Source organism: Pseudorasbora parva, chromosome 18, assembly GCF_024679245.1.
Source record: "Pseudorasbora parva isolate DD20220531a chromosome 18, ASM2467924v1, whole genome shotgun sequence".
Lineage (NCBI taxonomy): Eukaryota > Metazoa > Chordata > Actinopteri > Cypriniformes > Gobionidae > Pseudorasbora > Pseudorasbora parva.
The window spans coordinates 700,559-718,058 of record NC_090189.1 but is presented as its reverse complement, the minus strand read 5'-3'; the positions used below and the strand labels follow the sequence as shown (position 1 = coordinate 718,058).

At 49.0% G+C, this 17,500-nt stretch overlaps 1 protein-coding gene and 1 long non-coding RNA gene across 3 annotated transcripts in view; both read right to left on the bottom strand.

Annotated features, from left to right (window-relative positions):
• The window catches only part of dmgdh (dimethylglycine dehydrogenase), a 20,862-nt gene extending 7,808 nt beyond the window's left edge, over positions 1-13,054 (bottom strand). For both annotated transcript variants that reach the window (XM_067422639.1, XM_067422640.1), the window contains exons 1-4: positions 12,778-13,054; positions 12,408-12,606; positions 11,355-11,524; positions 8,997-9,150 (exon numbers count right to left, since the gene is read on the bottom strand). In XM_067422639.1, the coding sequence (XP_067278740.1) occupies positions 8,997-9,150; positions 11,355-11,524; positions 12,408-12,606; positions 12,778-13,000 (746 nt within the window). In that variant the 5' untranslated portion in view covers positions 13,001-13,054. The remainder of the gene's footprint in view (positions 1-8,996; positions 9,151-11,354; positions 11,525-12,407; positions 12,607-12,777) is intronic.
• The window catches only part of LOC137045780 (uncharacterized), an 84,877-nt gene that overhangs the window by 33,287 nt on the left and 34,090 nt on the right, over positions 1-17,500 (bottom strand). The gene's annotated exons all lie outside the window — the stretch shown is intronic.

Sequence of the window (17,500 nt, the reverse complement as noted above, 5' to 3'; positions counted from 1 at the left end):
AAGCCGATACTGAAGTAATGTAAACTGCAGTTCCTCGTCTGGCCACTAGAGCGGCTCCAGAAGCCGATACTGAAGTAATGTAAACTGCAGTTCCTCCGCTGGCCACTAGAGCGGCTCCAGAAGCCGATACTGAAGTAATGTAAACTGCAGTTCCTCCGCTGGCCACTAGAGCGTCTCCAGAAGCCGATACTGAAGTAATGTAAACTGCAGTTCCTCGTCTGGCCACTAGAGCGGCTCCTGAAGCCGATACTGAAGTAATGTAAACTGCAGTTCCTCGTCTGGCCACTAGAGCGGCTCCTGAAGCCGATACTGAAGTAATGTAAACTGCAGTTCCTCGTCTGGCCACTAGAGCGGCTCCTGAAGCCGATACTGAAGTAATGTAAACTGCAGTTCCTCCTCTGGCCACTAGAGCGGCTCCTGAAGCCGATACTGTAGTAATGTAAACTGCAGTTCCTCCACTGGCCCCTAGAGTGGCTCCTGAAGCCGATACTGAAGTAATGTAAACTGCAGTTCCTCGTCTGGCCACTAGAGCGGCTCCTGAAGCCGATACTGAAGTAATGTAAACTGCAGTTCCTCCTCTGGCCACTAGAGCGGCTCCTGAAGCCGATACTGTAGTAATGTAAACTGCAGTTCCTCCACTGGCCACTAGAGTGGCTCCAGAAGCCGATACTGAAGTAATGTAAACTGCAGTTCCTCGTCTGGCCACTAGAGCGGCTCCTGAAGCCGATACTGAAGTAATGTAAACTGCAGTTCCTCCTCTGGCCACTAGAGCGGCTCCTGAAGCCGATACTGTAGTAATGTAAACTGCAGTTCCTCCTCTGGCCACTAGAGCGGCTCCAGAAGCCGATACTGTAGTAATGTAAACTGCAGTTCCTCGTCTGGCCACTAGAGCGGCTCCTGAAGCCGATACTGAAGTAATGTAAACTGCAGTTCCTCCACTGGCCACTAGAGCGGCTCCTGAAGCCGATACTGAAGTAATGTAAACTGCAGTTCCTCCGCTGGCCACTAGAGCGGCTCCTGAAGCCGATAATGTAGTAATGTAAACTGCAGTTCCTCGTCTGGCCATTAGAGCGGCTCCTGAAGCCGATACTGAAGTAATGTAAACTGCAGTTCCTCCTCTGGCCACTAGAGCGGCTCCAGAAGCCGATACTGTAGTAATGTAAACTGCAGTTCCTCCACTGGCCACTAGAGCGGCTCCTGAAGCCGATACTGAAGTAATGTAAACTGCAGTTCCTCGTCTGGCCACTAGAGCGGCTCCAGAAGCCGATACTGAAGTAATGTAAACTGCAGTTCCTCCGCTGGCCACTAGAGCGGCTCCAGAAGCTGATACTGTAGTAATGTAAACTGCAGTTCCTCCTCTGGCCACTAGAGCGGCTCCTGAAGCCGATACTGTAGTAATGTAAACTGCAGTTCCTCCACTGGCCACTAGAGCGGCTCCTGAAGCCGATACTGAAGTAATGTAAACTGCAGTTCCTCGTCTGGCCACTAGAGCGGCTCCTGAAGCCGATACTGAAGTAATGTAAACTGCAGTTCCTCCTCTGGGCACTAGAGCGGCTCCAGAAGCCGATACTGTAGTAATGTAAACTGCAGTTCCTCCACTGGCCCCTAGAGTGGCTCCTGAAGCCGATACTGAAGTAATGTAAACTGCAGTTCCTCGTCTGGCCACTAGAGCGGCTCCTGAAGCCGATACTGAAGTAATGTAAACTGCAGTTCCTCCTCTGGCCACTAGAGCGGCTCCTGAAGCCGATACTGTAGTAATGTAAACTGCAGTTCCTCCACTGGCCACTAGAGTGGCTCCAGAAGCCGATACTGAAGTAATGTAAACTGCAGTTCCTCGTCTGGCCACTAGAGCGGCTCCTGAAGCCGATACTGAAGTAATGTAAACTGCAGTTCCTCCTCTGGCCACTAGAGCGGCTCCTGAAGCCGATACTGTAGTAATGTAAACTGCAGTTCCTCGTCTGGCCACTAGAGCGGCTCCTGAAGCCGATACTGTAGTAATGTAAACTGCAGTTCCTCGTCTGGCCACTAGAGCGGCTCCTGAAGCCGATACTGTAGTAATGTAAACTGCAGTTCCTCGTCTGGCCACTAGAGCGGCTCCAGAAGCCGATACTGTAGTAATGTAAACTGCAGTTCCTCCTCTGGCCACTAGAGCGGCTCCAGAAGCCGATACTGTAGTAATGTAAACTGCAGTTCCTCGTCTGGCCACTAGAGCGGCTCCTGAAGCCGATACTGAAGTAATGTAAACTGCAGTTCCTCCACTGGCCACTAGAGCGGCTCCTGAAGCCGATACTGAAGTAATGTAAACTGCAGTTCCTCCGCTGGCCACTAGAGCGGCTCCTGAAGCCGATACTGTAGTAATGTAAACTGCAGTTCCTCGTCTGGCCACTAGAGCGGCTCCTGAAGCCGATACTGAAGTAATGTAAACTGCAGTTCCTCCTCTGGCCACTAGAGCGGCTCCAGAAGCCGATACTGTAGTAATGTAAACTGCAGTTCCTCCACTGGCCACTAGAGCGGCTCCTGAAGCCGATACTGAAGTAATGTAAACTGCAGTTCCTCGTCTGGCCACTAGAGCGGCTCCAGAAGCCGATACTGAAGTAATGTAAACTGCAGTTCCTCCGCTGGCCACTAGAGCGGCTCCAGAAGCTGATACTGTAGTAATGTAAACTGCAGTTCCTCCTCTGGCCACTAGAGCGGCTCCTGAAGCCGATACTGTAGTAATGTAAACTGCAGTTCCTCCACTGGCCACTAGAGCGGCTCCTGAAGCCGATACTGAAGTAATGTAAACTGCAGTTCCTCCACTGGCCACTAGAGCGGCTCCTGAAGCCGATACTGAAGTAATGTAAACTGCAGTTCCTCCTCTGGGCACTAGAGCGGCTCCAGAAGCCGATACTGAAGTAATGTAAACTGCAGTTCCTCGTCTGGCCACTAGAGCGGCTCCAGAAGCCGATACTGAAGTAATGTAAACTGCAGTTCCTCCGCTGGCCACTAGAGCGGCTCCAGAAGCCGATACTGAAGTAATGTAAACTGCAGTTCCTCCGCTGGCCACTAGAGCGGCTCCAGAAGCCGATACTGAAGTAATGTAAACTGCAGTTCCTCGTCTGGCCACTAGTGCGGCTCCTGAAGCCGATACTGAAGTAATGTAAACTGCAGTTCCTCGTCTGGCCACTAGAGCGGCTCCTGAAGCCGATACTGAAGTAATGTAAACTGCAGTTCCTCGTCTGGCCACTAGAGCGGCTCCTGAAGCCGATACTGTAGTAATGTAAACTGCAGTTCCTCGTCTGGCCACTAGAGCGGCTCCTGAAGCCGATACTGAAGTAATGTAAACTGCAGTTCCTCCTCTGGCCACTAGAGCGGCTCCAGAAGCCGATACTGTAGTAATGTAAACTGCAGTTCCTCCACTGGCCACTAGAGCGGCTCCTGAAGCCGATACTGAAGTAATGTAAACTGCAGTTCCTCGTCTGGCCACTAGAGCGGCTCCAGAAGCCGATACTGAAGTAATGTAAACTGCAGTTCCTCCGCTGGCCACTAGAGCGGCTCCAGAAGCTGATACTGTAGTAATGTAAACTGCAGTTCCTCCTCTGGCCACTAGAGCGGCTCCTGAAGCCGATACTGTAGTAATGTAAACTGCAGTTCCTCCACTGGCCACTAGAGCGGCTCCTGAAGCCGATACTGAAGTAATGTAAACTGCAGTTCCTCCACTGGCCACTAGAGCGGCTCCTGAAGCCGATACTGAAGTAATGTAAACTGCAGTTCCTCCTCTGGGCACTAGAGCGGCTCCAGAAGCCGATACTGAAGTAATGTAAACTGCAGTTCCTCGTCTGGCCACTAGAGCGGCTCCAGAAGCCGATACTGAAGTAATGTAAACTGCAGTTCCTCCGCTGGCCACTAGAGCGGCTCCAGAAGCCGATACTGAAGTAATGTAAACTGCAGTTCCTCCGCTGGCCACTAGAGCGGCTCCAGAAGCCGATACTGAAGTAATGTAAACTGCAGTTCCTCGTCTGGCCACTAGTGCGGCTCCTGAAGCCGATACTGAAGTAATGTAAACTGCAGTTCCTCGTCTGGCCACTAGAGCGGCTCCTGAAGCCGATACTGAAGTAATGTAAACTGCAGTTCCTCGTCTGGCCACTAGAGCGGCTCCTGAAGCCGATACTGAAGTAATGTAAACTGCAGTTCCTCCTCTGGCCACTAGAGCGGCTCCTGAAGCCGATACTGTAGTAATGTAAACTGCAGTTCCTCCACTGGCCACTAGAGTGGCTCCAGAAGCCGATACTGAAGTAATGTAAACTGCAGTTCCTCGTCTGGCCACTAGAGCGGCTCCTGAAGCCGATACTGAAGTAATGTAAACTGCAGTTCCTCCTCTGGCCACTAGAGCGGCTCCTGAAGCCGATACTGTAGTAATGTAAACTGCAGTTCCTCCTCTGGCCACTAGAGCGGCTCCAGAAGCCGATACTGTAGTAATGTAAACTGCAGTTCCTCGTCTGGCCACTAGAGCGGCTCCTGAAGCCGATACTGAAGTAATGTAAACTGCAGTTCCTCCACTGGCCACTAGAGCGGCTCCTGAAGCCGATACTGAAGTAATGTAAACTGCAGTTCCTCCACTGGCCACTAGAGCGGCTCCTGAAGCCGATACTGAAGTAATGTAAACTGCAGTTCCTCCACTGGCCACTAGAGCGGCTCCTGAAGCCGATACTGTAGTAATGTAAACTGCAGTTCCTCGTCTGGCCACTAGAGCGGCTCCTGAAGCCGATACTGAAGTAATGTAAACTGCAGTTCCTCCTCTGGCCACTAGAGCGGCTCCAGAAGCCGATACTGTAGTAATGTAAACTGCAGTTCCTCCACTGGCCACTAGAGCGGCTCCTGAAGCCGATACTGAAGTAATGTAAACTGCAGTTCCTCGTCTGGCCACTAGAGCGGCTCCAGAAGCCGATACTGAAGTAATGTAAACTGCAGTTCCTCCGCTGGCCACTAGAGCGGCTCCAGAAGCTGATACTGTAGTAATGTAAACTGCAGTTCCTCCTCTGGCCACTAGAGCGGCTCCTGAAGCCGATACTGTAGTAATGTAAACTGCAGTTCCTCCACTGGCCACTAGAGCGGCTCCTGAAGCCGATACTGAAGTAATGTAAACTGCAGTTCCTCGTCTGGCCACTAGAGCGGCTCCTGAAGCCGATACTGAAGTAATGTAAACTGCAGTTCCTCCTCTGGGCACTAGAGCGGCTCCAGAAGCCGATACTGTAGTAATGTAAACTGCAGTTCCTCCACTGGCCCCTAGAGTGGCTCCTGAAGCCGATACTGAAGTAATGTAAACTGCAGTTCCTCGTCTGGCCACTAGAGCGGCTCCTGAAGCCGATACTGAAGTAATGTAAACTGCAGTTCCTCCTCTGGCCACTAGAGCGGCTCCTGAAGCCGATACTGTAGTAATGTAAACTGCAGTTCCTCCACTGGCCACTAGAGTGGCTCCAGAAGCCGATACTGAAGTAATGTAAACTGCAGTTCCTCGTCTGGCCACTAGAGCGGCTCCTGAAGCCGATACTGAAGTAATGTAAACTGCAGTTCCTCCTCTGGCCACTAGAGCGGCTCCTGAAGCCGATACTGTAGTAATGTAAACTGCAGTTCCTCGTCTGGCCACTAGAGCGGCTCCTGAAGCCGATACTGTAGTAATGTAAACTGCAGTTCCTCGTCTGGCCACTAGAGCGGCTCCTGAAGCCGATACTGTAGTAATGTAAACTGCAGTTCCTCGTCTGGCCACTAGAGCGGCTCCAGAAGCCGATACTGTAGTAATGTAAACTGCAGTTCCTCCTCTGGCCACTAGAGCGGCTCCAGAAGCCGATACTGTAGTAATGTAAACTGCAGTTCCTCGTCTGGCCACTAGAGCGGCTCCTGAAGCCGATACTGAAGTAATGTAAACTGCAGTTCCTCCACTGGCCACTAGAGCGGCTCCTGAAGCCGATACTGAAGTAATGTAAACTGCAGTTCCTCCGCTGGCCACTAGAGCGGCTCCTGAAGCCGATACTGTAGTAATGTAAACTGCAGTTCCTCGTCTGGCCACTAGAGCGGCTCCTGAAGCCGATACTGAAGTAATGTAAACTGCAGTTCCTCCTCTGGCCACTAGAGCGGCTCCAGAAGCCGATACTGTAGTAATGTAAACTGCAGTTCCTCCACTGGCCACTAGAGCGGCTCCTGAAGCCGATACTGAAGTAATGTAAACTGCAGTTCCTCGTCTGGCCACTAGAGCGGCTCCAGAAGCCGATACTGAAGTAATGTAAACTGCAGTTCCTCCGCTGGCCACTAGAGCGGCTCCAGAAGCTGATACTGTAGTAATGTAAACTGCAGTTCCTCCTCTGGCCACTAGAGCGGCTCCTGAAGCCGATCCTGTAGTAATGTAAACTGCAGTTCCTCCACTGGCCACTAGAGCGGCTCCTGAAGCCGATACTGAAGTAATGTAAACTGCAGTTCCTCCTCTGGGCACTAGAGCGGCTCCAGAAGCCGATACTGAAGTAATGTAAACTGCAGTTCCTCGTCTGGCCACTAGAGCGGCTCCAGAAGCCGATACTGAAGTAATGTAAACTGCAGTTCCTCCGCTGGCCACTACAGCGGCTCCAGAAGCCGATACTGAAGTAATGTAAACTGCAGTTCCTCCGCTGGCCACTAGAGCGGCTCCAGAAGCCGATACTGAAGTAATGTAAACTGCAGTTCCTCGTCTGGCCACTAGTGCGGCTCCTGAAGCGATACTGAAGTAATGTAAACTGCAGTTCCTCGTCTGGCCACTAGAGCGGCTCCTGAAGCCGATACTGAAGTAATGTAAACTGCAGTTCCTCGTCTGGCCACTAGAGCGGCTCCTGAAGCCGATACTGAAGTAATGTAAACTGCAGTTCCTCCTCTGGCCACTAGAGCGGCTCCTGAAGCCGATACTGTAGTAATGTAAACTGCAGTTCCTCCACTGGCCACTAGAGTGGCTCCAGAAGCCGATACTGAAGTAATGTAAACTGCAGTTCCTCGTCTGGCCACTAGAGCGGCTCCTGAAGCCGATACTGAAGTAATGTAAACTGCAGTTCCTCCTCTGGCCACTAGAGCGGCTCCTGAAGCCGATACTGTAGTAATGTAAACTGCAGTTCCTCCTCTGGCCACTAGAGCGGCTCCAGAAGCCGATACTGTAGTAATGTAAACTGCAGTTCCTCGTCTGGCCACTAGAGCGGCTCCTGAAGCCGATACTGAAGTAATGTAAACTGCAGTTCCTCCACTGGCCACTAGAGCGGCTCCTGAAGCCGATACTGAAGTAATGTAAACTGCAGTTCCTCCACTGGCCACTAGAGCGGCTCCTGAAGCCGATACTGAAGTAATGTAAACTGCAGTTCCTCCACTGGCCACTAGAGCGGCTCCTGAAGCCGATACTGTAGTAATGTAAACTGCAGTTCCTCGTCTGGCCACTAGAGCGGCTCCTGAAGCCGATACTGAAGTAATGTAAACTGCAGTTCCTCCTCTGGCCACTAGAGCGGCTCCAGAAGCCGATACTGTAGTAATGTAAACTGCAGTTCCTCCACTGGCCACTAGAGCGGCTCCTGAAGCCGATACTGAAGTAATGTAAACTGCAGTTCCTCGTCTGGCCACTAGAGCGGCTCCAGAAGCCGATACTGAAGTAATGTAAACTGCAGTTCCTCCGCTGGCCACTAGAGCGGCTCCAGAAGCTGATACTGTAGTAATGTAAACTGCAGTTCCTCCTCTGGCCACTAGAGCGGCTCCTGAAGCCGATACTGAAGTAATGTAAACTGCAGTTCCTCCTCTGGCCACTAGAGCGGCCCCAGAAGCCGATACTGTAGTAATGTAAACTGCAGTTCCTCCTCTGGCCACTAGAGTGGCTCCTGAAGCCGATACTGAAGTAATGTAAACTGCAGTTCCTCCTCTGGCCACTAGAGCGGCCCCAGAAGCCGATACTGTAGTAATGTAAACTGCAGTTCCTACTCTGGCCACTAGAGCGGCTCCAGAAGCTGATACTGTAGTAATGTAAACTGCAGTTCCTCCACTGGCCACTAGAGCGGCTCCAGAAGGAGCAGAATCTCACTGAGCTCATGTTAAATGCCCAGCTTTACAGCAGAATAAAAATGTTTACAGCCTGAGACAAATTGTGGTTTTGCTCTATACGACTAATTTTGCCCTTCATGACGACTGTGAGGGGGTGCATTTATTTATAACTCATTCGTTTACGTTATATAAAGCCTTAAAGCCTTAAAGTGCATAATAAAGGGCGTGGTTACTTTGAGTGACAGGTGGATTGCCGTTTGTCTGCTGTATGTTAGTCATCACCTAAGCTCCGCCCACATCCCGCCTCTTTCCCCCTTTTTTTGTTATAAAAAAGCCAGACTAAGCCCCACCCACAACATCTGAGCTTGGGCAGTTCGGTCTGGATTTGATCCATAGAGGAGTAATTATAATACAGAATCTGACCAATGATCAGGGCGGGCTTTAGCCGATGACGGACAGATGATCAACAGAAACTGACCAATGAGATCATCAGGGCGGGCTTTAGCCGATGACGGACAGATGATCAACAGGAACTGACCAATGAGATCATCAGGGCGGGCTTTAGCCGATGACGGACAGATGATCAACAGAAACTGACCAATGAGATCATCAGGGCGGGCTTTAGTCGATGACGGACAGATGATCAACAGAAACACCGCCAAAGATCATTTACACTCGTCTTTATCTTCTAGCATTACTTATTCCAGTGCGCAGGGTTGCCAAGTTTATACAACAAAACCCGCCAACTACTAGCCCAAACCGGCGGGAAAACCGCAGACTTGGCAACACAGTGCAGTTGAGTTCTGTTGACATTTATAACGTTATGCGTCGCTCCGCTGCTCTGATTGGTTGCCGGTCTGTCCAATCGAGGTCTTTCCTAGTTGGGTTGAAACACGCCCCATAATCACCGCCCAATGAGCATCAGACTCATATTCTGACTGGAGTTCAGGATGACCACCTCAGGTATGATTAATGCTCACTTGTATCCGATGTCGTCTCCAGGTTTGTGGAAGTAGTGAGGCTGTTCCCAGCCGGCGTGGAAGCCCATGGAGCATTTATCCTTCAGCAGCTCATAGACGCCGCTGACCCGGCGAGTCGGCCGACCCGCGAAACGCTCCTCCTTCGGGAAGCCCACTGAACACACACACACACACACACACACACACACACACACACACACACACACACACACACACACACACACACACACACACACACACACACACACACACACATTTGTTTTTATAAAAAATGTGGGGACATTCCATTGGTGTAATGGTTTTTATACTGTACAAACCGTAGTTTCTATCCCCTTACACTGCCCCTAAACCTACCCATCACACACACACACACACACACACACACACACACACACACACACACACACACACACACACACACACACACACTGCCCCTAAACCTACCCATCACACACACACACACACACACACACACACACATAGCCCCTAAACCTACCCATCACACACACACACACACACACACACACACACACACACACATACACACACACACACACACACACACACACACAACACACACACTGCCCCTAAACCTACCCATCACACACACACACACTGCCCCTAAACCTACCCGTCACACACACACACACACACTGCCCCTAAGCCTACCCATCACACACACACACACACTGCTCCTAAACCTACCCATCACACACACACACACACACACACTGCCCCTAAACCTACCCATCACACACACACACACACTGCTCCTAAACCTACCCATCACACACACACACTGCCCCTAAACCTACCCATCACACACACACACTGCCCCTAAACCTACCCATCACACACACACACACACTGCTCCTAAACCTACCCATCACACACACACACTGCCCCTAAACCTACCCATCACACACACACACTGCCCCTAAACCTACCCATCACACACACACACATACACTGCTCCTAAACCTACCCATAACACACACACACTGCCCCTAAACCTACCCATCACACACACACACACACACACACACACACACACACACACACTGCTCCTAAACCTACCCATCACACACACACACTGCTCCTAAACCTACCCATCACACACACACACTGCCCCTAAACCTACCCATCACACACACACACTGCTCCTAAACCTACCCAACACACACACACTGCCCCTAAACCTACCCATCACACACACACACACTGCCCCTAAACCTACCCATCACACACACACACACACACTGCCCCTAAACCTACCCATCACACACACACACTGCCCCTAAACCTACCCATCACACACACACACACACACTGCTCCTAAACCTACCCATCACACACACACACACACTGCTCCTAAACCTACCCATCACACACACACACTGCCCCTAAACCTACCCATCACACACACACACACACTGCCCCTAAACCTACCCATCACACACACACACACACTGCTCCTAAACCTACCCATCACACACACACACTGCCCCTAAACCTACCCATCACACACACACACACACTGCTCCTAAACCTACCCATCACACACACACACTGCCCCTAAACCTACCCATCACACACACACACACACTGCTCCTAAACCTACCCATCACACACACACACTGCCCCTAAACCTACCCATCACACACACACACACACTGCCCCTAAACCTACCCATCACACACACACACACACTGCTCCTAAACCTACCCATCACACACACACACACACTGCTCCTAAACCTACCCATCACACACACACACTGCCCCTAAACCTACCCATCACACACACACACACACTGCCCCTAAACCTACCCATCACACACACACACACACTGCTCCTAAACCTACCCATCACACACACACACACACTGCCCCTAAACCTACCCATCACACACACACACACACTGCTCCTAAACCTACCCATCACACACACACACACACTGCTCCTAAACCTACCCATCACCTACCGTAAAGCACTTTGGTCAACTCCAGGTGTTGTTTATTTGTGCTATATGAACAAACAAACAAACAAACAAATGAAACAAACAAAAAACAAAGAAAACAAGCAAACAAACAAGCAAGCAAGAAAACAAACAAGCAAACAAACAACACAACAAACAAGCAAACAAAACAAACAACCAAGCAGACAACCAAACTAACAAAAAAACCAAAAAAAACAAACAAACAACCAAGCAGACAAACAAACAAACAAACAAACATCCAAGCAGACAAACAAACAAACAATTAAAACAACCAAGCAACCAAGCAAGCTAACGAACAAGCAAACACACAACACAACAAACAAAGCAAAAAAACAAACGGCCCTCCTGCCTCCGCTCACCGACGTTGTTGAAGCCGTAGGACTCCCGGGCTTTGGCAAACACGTACGGGACGGTGGTCCAGCTTCCGTAGCGATTCGGGTCACACTCGATGAGGTCATACGGGGGTTCGCCATTCATTATCCAATCACTGAGGAACTTCCCCACCCCTCCTGAGTGAATGATGCCGTACCTGTCAATCACACTCACCTGTCAATCACACTCATCTGTCAATCACACTCATCTGTCAATCACACACATCTGTCAATCACACTCATCTGTCAATCACACTCACCTGTCAATCACATTCACCTGTCAGTCACACTCATCTGTCAATCACACTCATCTGTCAATCACACTCATCTGTCAATCACACTCACCTGTCAATCACACTCACCTGTCAATCACACTCATCTGTCAATCACACTCATCTGTCAATCACACTCATCTGTCAATCACACTCAGCTGTCAATCACACTCACCTGTCAATCACATTCACCTGTCAGTCACACTCACCTGTCAATCACACTCACCTGTCAATCACACTCACCTGTCAGTCACACTCACCTGTCAATCACACTCACCTGTCAATCACATTCACCTGTCAGTCACACTCATCTGTCAATCACACACATCTGTCAATCACACTCAGCTGTCAATCACACTCACCTGTCAATCACACTCACCTGTCAATCACACTCACCTGTCAATCACACTCACCTGTCAATCACACTCACCTGTCAATCACACTCACCTGTCAATCACACTCACCTGTCAGTCACACTCACCTGTCAATCACACTCACCTGTCAATCACACTCACCTGTCAGTCACACTCATCTGTCAATCACACTCATCTGTCAATCACACTCATCTGTCAATCACACTCACCTGTCAATCACACTCACCTGTCAATCACACTCACCTGTCAGTCACACTCATCTGTCAATCACACTCACCTATCAATCACACTCATCTGTCAATCACACTCACCTGTCAATCACACTCATCTGTCAATCACACACATCTGTCACTCATCAGTGTTTGGATCAGTTATTGTTAGTGTTGTGTTCTGACCCGAAGCCGATGGCGGTCCAGTAGTTCCGGGCCCCCTGGTGCGGGCCGATCATGGGCAGCAGGTCCGGTGTGTATGTGATCGGGCCGGACACGATGTTGATGATGTCAGCGTTCTTCAGAACCGGCACCATCTCCATGGCCATCTCCACATGATCCATTATACGGTCCAGATCGGACTCGAACAGCTCCTTACCGAAACCTTCATCACACACACACACACACACACACACACGTTTGTTTTTCTGAAATGTGGGGACATTCCATAGGCATACTGGTTTTTATACTGTACAAACCATATTTCTATCCCCCTACACTGTCCCTAAACCTACCAATCACACACACACACACACACACACACACACACACTGACCTGCTGGGACTCCGTCTGTGATCCAGGACTCCTGTAGCCTCATCTTGTCCTGGCTCTCGTAGGGTCCGAACAGAAGGCCGTCCCGCTCCTGACGCAGATAATACGAGCCCTCCAGATCCCGGATCACCGGAAGCTCTGCCTCCAGCGCCTTCACCTCGGCAACCGTCGCTGTGACAACGTACTGGTGATGCACCGGGACGATGGGGTGCTGGAAACCGATCATGTTGCCCAGTTCACGCGCCCAGAACCCTAAAGGTCAAGAGGTCAAGAGGATGAGATTTCAACAGCTTTTGAACGATGCCTAATTTATGAATTATTTCATAGGGATTTATAGTTGCCACCCATGGCCACGCCCACCTGTCTGCTGTGCAGTGTTGAAAACTTTTAAGTTGGCTATAATTAAACCACTTATTAAAAAAACGCAACTTGATCCTAAAGAATTAGTCAATTACAGGCCAATTTTAAATCTACCGTTTCTATCAAAAACACTAGAAAAGGCTGTGTCTTCACAATTATGCTCCTTTTTAGAAAGAAATGTTATATGTGAGGATTTCCAGTCAGGATTTAGACAGTATCATAGCACTGAGACTGCTCTAATTAGAGTTACAAATGATTTACTCTTATCATCTGATCGTGGTTGTATCTCTCTATTAGTGTTACTCGATCTTAGCGCTGCATTCGATACTATCGATCACAACACATGATGAGCGGGTCGTCTCATAACCCGCGGACCCCGTATGTCTATTTAATGGTCGTGGGTGCGCGGCGGGTTGTAAAGGTATATCCAGTGGTGCGGGGCGGGACAAATAACTTCATAAAAGCGTCCCGCGGGTCGGTGCAGCACTAACAGTTCCCCTGAACACTGCAGGAGGAGTTCACATGCAGGTGTTCTTCTGGCGGCGCGTGTGAAACGTCTTCATCAGGTACAGTCAGTGGCAGATGCTTCAGCATGTCATATGAATATCATTTCATGGGTTTTATTTTTTCAAACACCAAATAATCACGATGCTCACGTTTACAAGCCAGCGTCATTATAGTAGTCTATTGGTTAGCGTTTTCCAGAATCTATATGATACTTCAGTTCAGTGTTTGAGTGGTCGGTAATCACCGTAACAAGCAGGACAGCATCGGTCGGGCACGCCTCCTTCAGCTCACGCCGACGAGCAAACGCTGGTCACATGTTGATCCTCGTCCGGCCTTTAATCACAGCACTCTCTCGTTTCCTCTTATTGCTTTCCTCCAACAAAACCTTTTCTTTCTTATTTGTCTGTGCTACTTCGGACATGACTATATTATCCGACGAACAAAGTTGGGCTGGCACGTCCGAATGTAAGGAAGTGTGTGTGTTGGTGGAAGTGACGTATATGCCGTAAAGCAGTCGAATTTTGTAGTTCTTTTTGTTCTCGGGTTACTACCCGAAACCCGAAGTTTAAAAGCACGATTAAAAACGATACAGACCCCATCAGGCTATGGCAGACGTGTCATTCAACCTATTGTAAGTCGATTTATCATCACAAGAGTCTTAAAAAATATATTATGAAGGTTGAAAAGTTACCTAGTGCTGCTTTAATACAAATATATAAAGGATCATGTTCATCATGTCCGGATCGGATGGTGGACCTGCCTGGTCCAAAACGCAGCAGCTCGAGTTCTTACTAGAACCAGGAAGTATGATCATATTAGTCCAGTTCTGTCAACACTGCACTGGCTCCCTATTAAACATCGCAGACATTTTAAAATCCTGCTTATTACTCAAAGCACTAAATGGTTCAGCTCCAGTACTTAAGCGAGCTCTTAACACATTATACCCCATCACGTCTACTGCGGTCTCTAAACTCTGGCCAGTTGATCATACCTAGTTTAAATCTAGACTAAAAACGCATCTCTTTGTAATGGCATACACATAGACGGGGCCGCGTTTCCCTAATGGGCAACATGGGCTGCAGCTCAGGGCCCCGAACACCAGGGGGCCCCCGAGACAATCCTCTAGTAACCCATCCGGGCATCAGGAGCACTTATTCAGCATACTACGATTTGGGACGTACTGCAGTACTCTATTTTCGAGAACTATTTAGACAGTGTGTGAATTGGGACTGATGGCCGCACGGTCACTTTCTGTAATCGCGGACACAAGGTTCAGGCGGAACCCTGAGCAGAGCCACAGACACACACACACACACACACACACACACACACACACACACACACACACACAAAACAACGTTCAGGCGGAACCCTGAGCAGAGCCACAGACACACCAAAGAAGACCTGAAATAAATCACACAGAACATGATCTATCAGTCTCTGAAATAACCTCCAGCAGCTGACACACACACACACACACACACACACACACACACACACACACACACACACACACACACACACACACACATGTTGGTCTATGTGGTTTACAGGGACTCTCCATAGGCGTAATGGTTTTTATACTGTACAAACCGTATTTGCTATCCCCTTACACTGCCCCTAAACCTACCCATCACACACACACACACACACACACACACACACACACACACACACACACACACACACACACACACACACACACACACACACACACAGCCCCTACACCTACCCATCACACACACACACACACACACACACACACACACACACACACAGCCCCTACACCTACCCATCACACACACACACACACACACACACACACACACACACACACACACACACACACACTCCCAATAACACACACACACTCTGTGTGTGTTTGTTTGTGTAAGAGTTGTGAGTGTTATTCTGTGTTTGTTTGAGTGTATGTGTGTCTGTGTGAGAGTTTGTGTGTGTGTTTGTTTGAGTTTATATGTGAGTGTGTGTGTGTGTGTATGAGTTTGTATATGTGTGTGAGTGTGTTTGTTTGAGTGTGTGTGTATGTGTGTGTGAGTGTGTGTGAGTATGTGAGTGTGTGTGTGTGTGTGTGTGAGTGTGTGTGTGTGTGTGTGTGTGTGTTTGTTTGAGTGTATGTTTGTGTGTGTTTTTGTGAGTGTGTGTTGTGTGAGTGTGTGTGTGTGTGTGTGTGTGAGTGTGTGTGAGTGTGTGTGTGTAGGAGTGTGTGTGACTGTGAGTATGTGTGTGTGTGTGTGGGTGCGTGTGAGTGTGTGTAAGTGTGTGTGTGTATGTGCGTGCGAGTGTGTGTCTGTGTGTGTGTGTGTATGCGTGCGTGCAAGTGTGTTTTTGTGTGTGAGTGTGTGTGTGAGTGTGCGTGCGAGTGTGTGTGTGTGTGTGTGTGTGTGTGCGTGCGTGCGTGCGAATGGGTGTGTGTGTCAGTGTGTGAGTGTGAGTTTGTTTGTGTCTGTGTGTGTGTGTGTGTGTGTGTGTTTGTGTCTGTGTGTGTGTGTGTGTGTGTGTGTGTGTGTGTGTGCGTGTGTGTGTTTGAGTGTCTGTGTGTGCGCTTGAGTATGTGTGTGTGTGTATGAGTTTTGTGTGTGTGTGTGTGTGTGTGTGTGTGTGTGTGTGTCTTTATTTCTGCTGTGGATCTGAACTTGTTTAACCAGAGCAGCAAACACAAATCACAAACATCTGTGGCGCTGTGAGACGTCATCTGATTGGTCGAGCTGCTTTTTCAGCAGCCAATCGTGTTTGTGGGTCATCAGGGGTTCCGAGTAACAGGATCCTCCTGCAAACATTCCTTAAGTTCTGACCTTTGACCTCTGGTGTGTTTGACTGATCCCAGAACTACCGCCACGGACACTAGTGATGTCATCGGTGAAGCATGTTCTCACACACACACACACACACACAGACACACACACACACACACACAATAAACCATAAACTCCATGAGAACTGAGTGAAATATTAAAGGTGTCATGAACTGGCTTTGTAATAATTTTTTCAACTCCTGACGTGTGTGTGTGTTTGTGTGTGTGTGTGTGTGTGTGTGTGTGTGTGTGTGGTGTTTACAGTAATAAACCTCATCACTCATCAGTAATGGGCTATCTTCTGCACTGGTTCTGATGGGCGTGTCACTGGAGACTCTGAAGTAAACGCCCACGGCTAGGATTGGAGAAGATTTGCATAATTAATGAGCTTAAGCTCCGCCTTCAGTTCGCATGAGGGAGGCGGCACCCAGAATGATTCTCTCACAGGGCTCGCTAACTCATGATTTTATATTTCACAATATTTCGAGAGGAGCACGTCCAGATAATTAAACACTTCTCAGGGTTGCCAACTTTTACGTTCAGGTTGGAGTGAGATTTTTTTTTGGGGGGGGGGGGGGGGGGGGGGGGGTCTATTTTGAACTTAATTTAGTATAAATTCATAAGTAGTCTCTAGCGTACTGTAATGAGGAAACATTAGTTTGTCGTAGCACTATTTTAAAAGGTTTTGGGTCAAATGATGTGCCATTCATTAATATTCTCCTGTGTGTGCTTCTATACGTGTCATTATTCATTAAAAATATTAGGAGGCTAAGTCCTAACATGATGCATTAACGTTTGAAAATTTCACATTTAAAGCTATTCTTAGCTAAAAACACTATATGTGCTCATTAATGTATATTTACTTCTTTCAAGTAATAATGTATTCTCGTAATTTTATAATACGCCGTTGGAAACACATACGGGTGAGGGGTTCGAATGCCGGTCGCCATGTTACTCCTCCATCTTGAAAGTACAGTAGCCAAAGAGGGACATACCCGTAAATTCAAGCTTCGCCTTTCGCGTTTTTACACTCGATGGGCACCGTG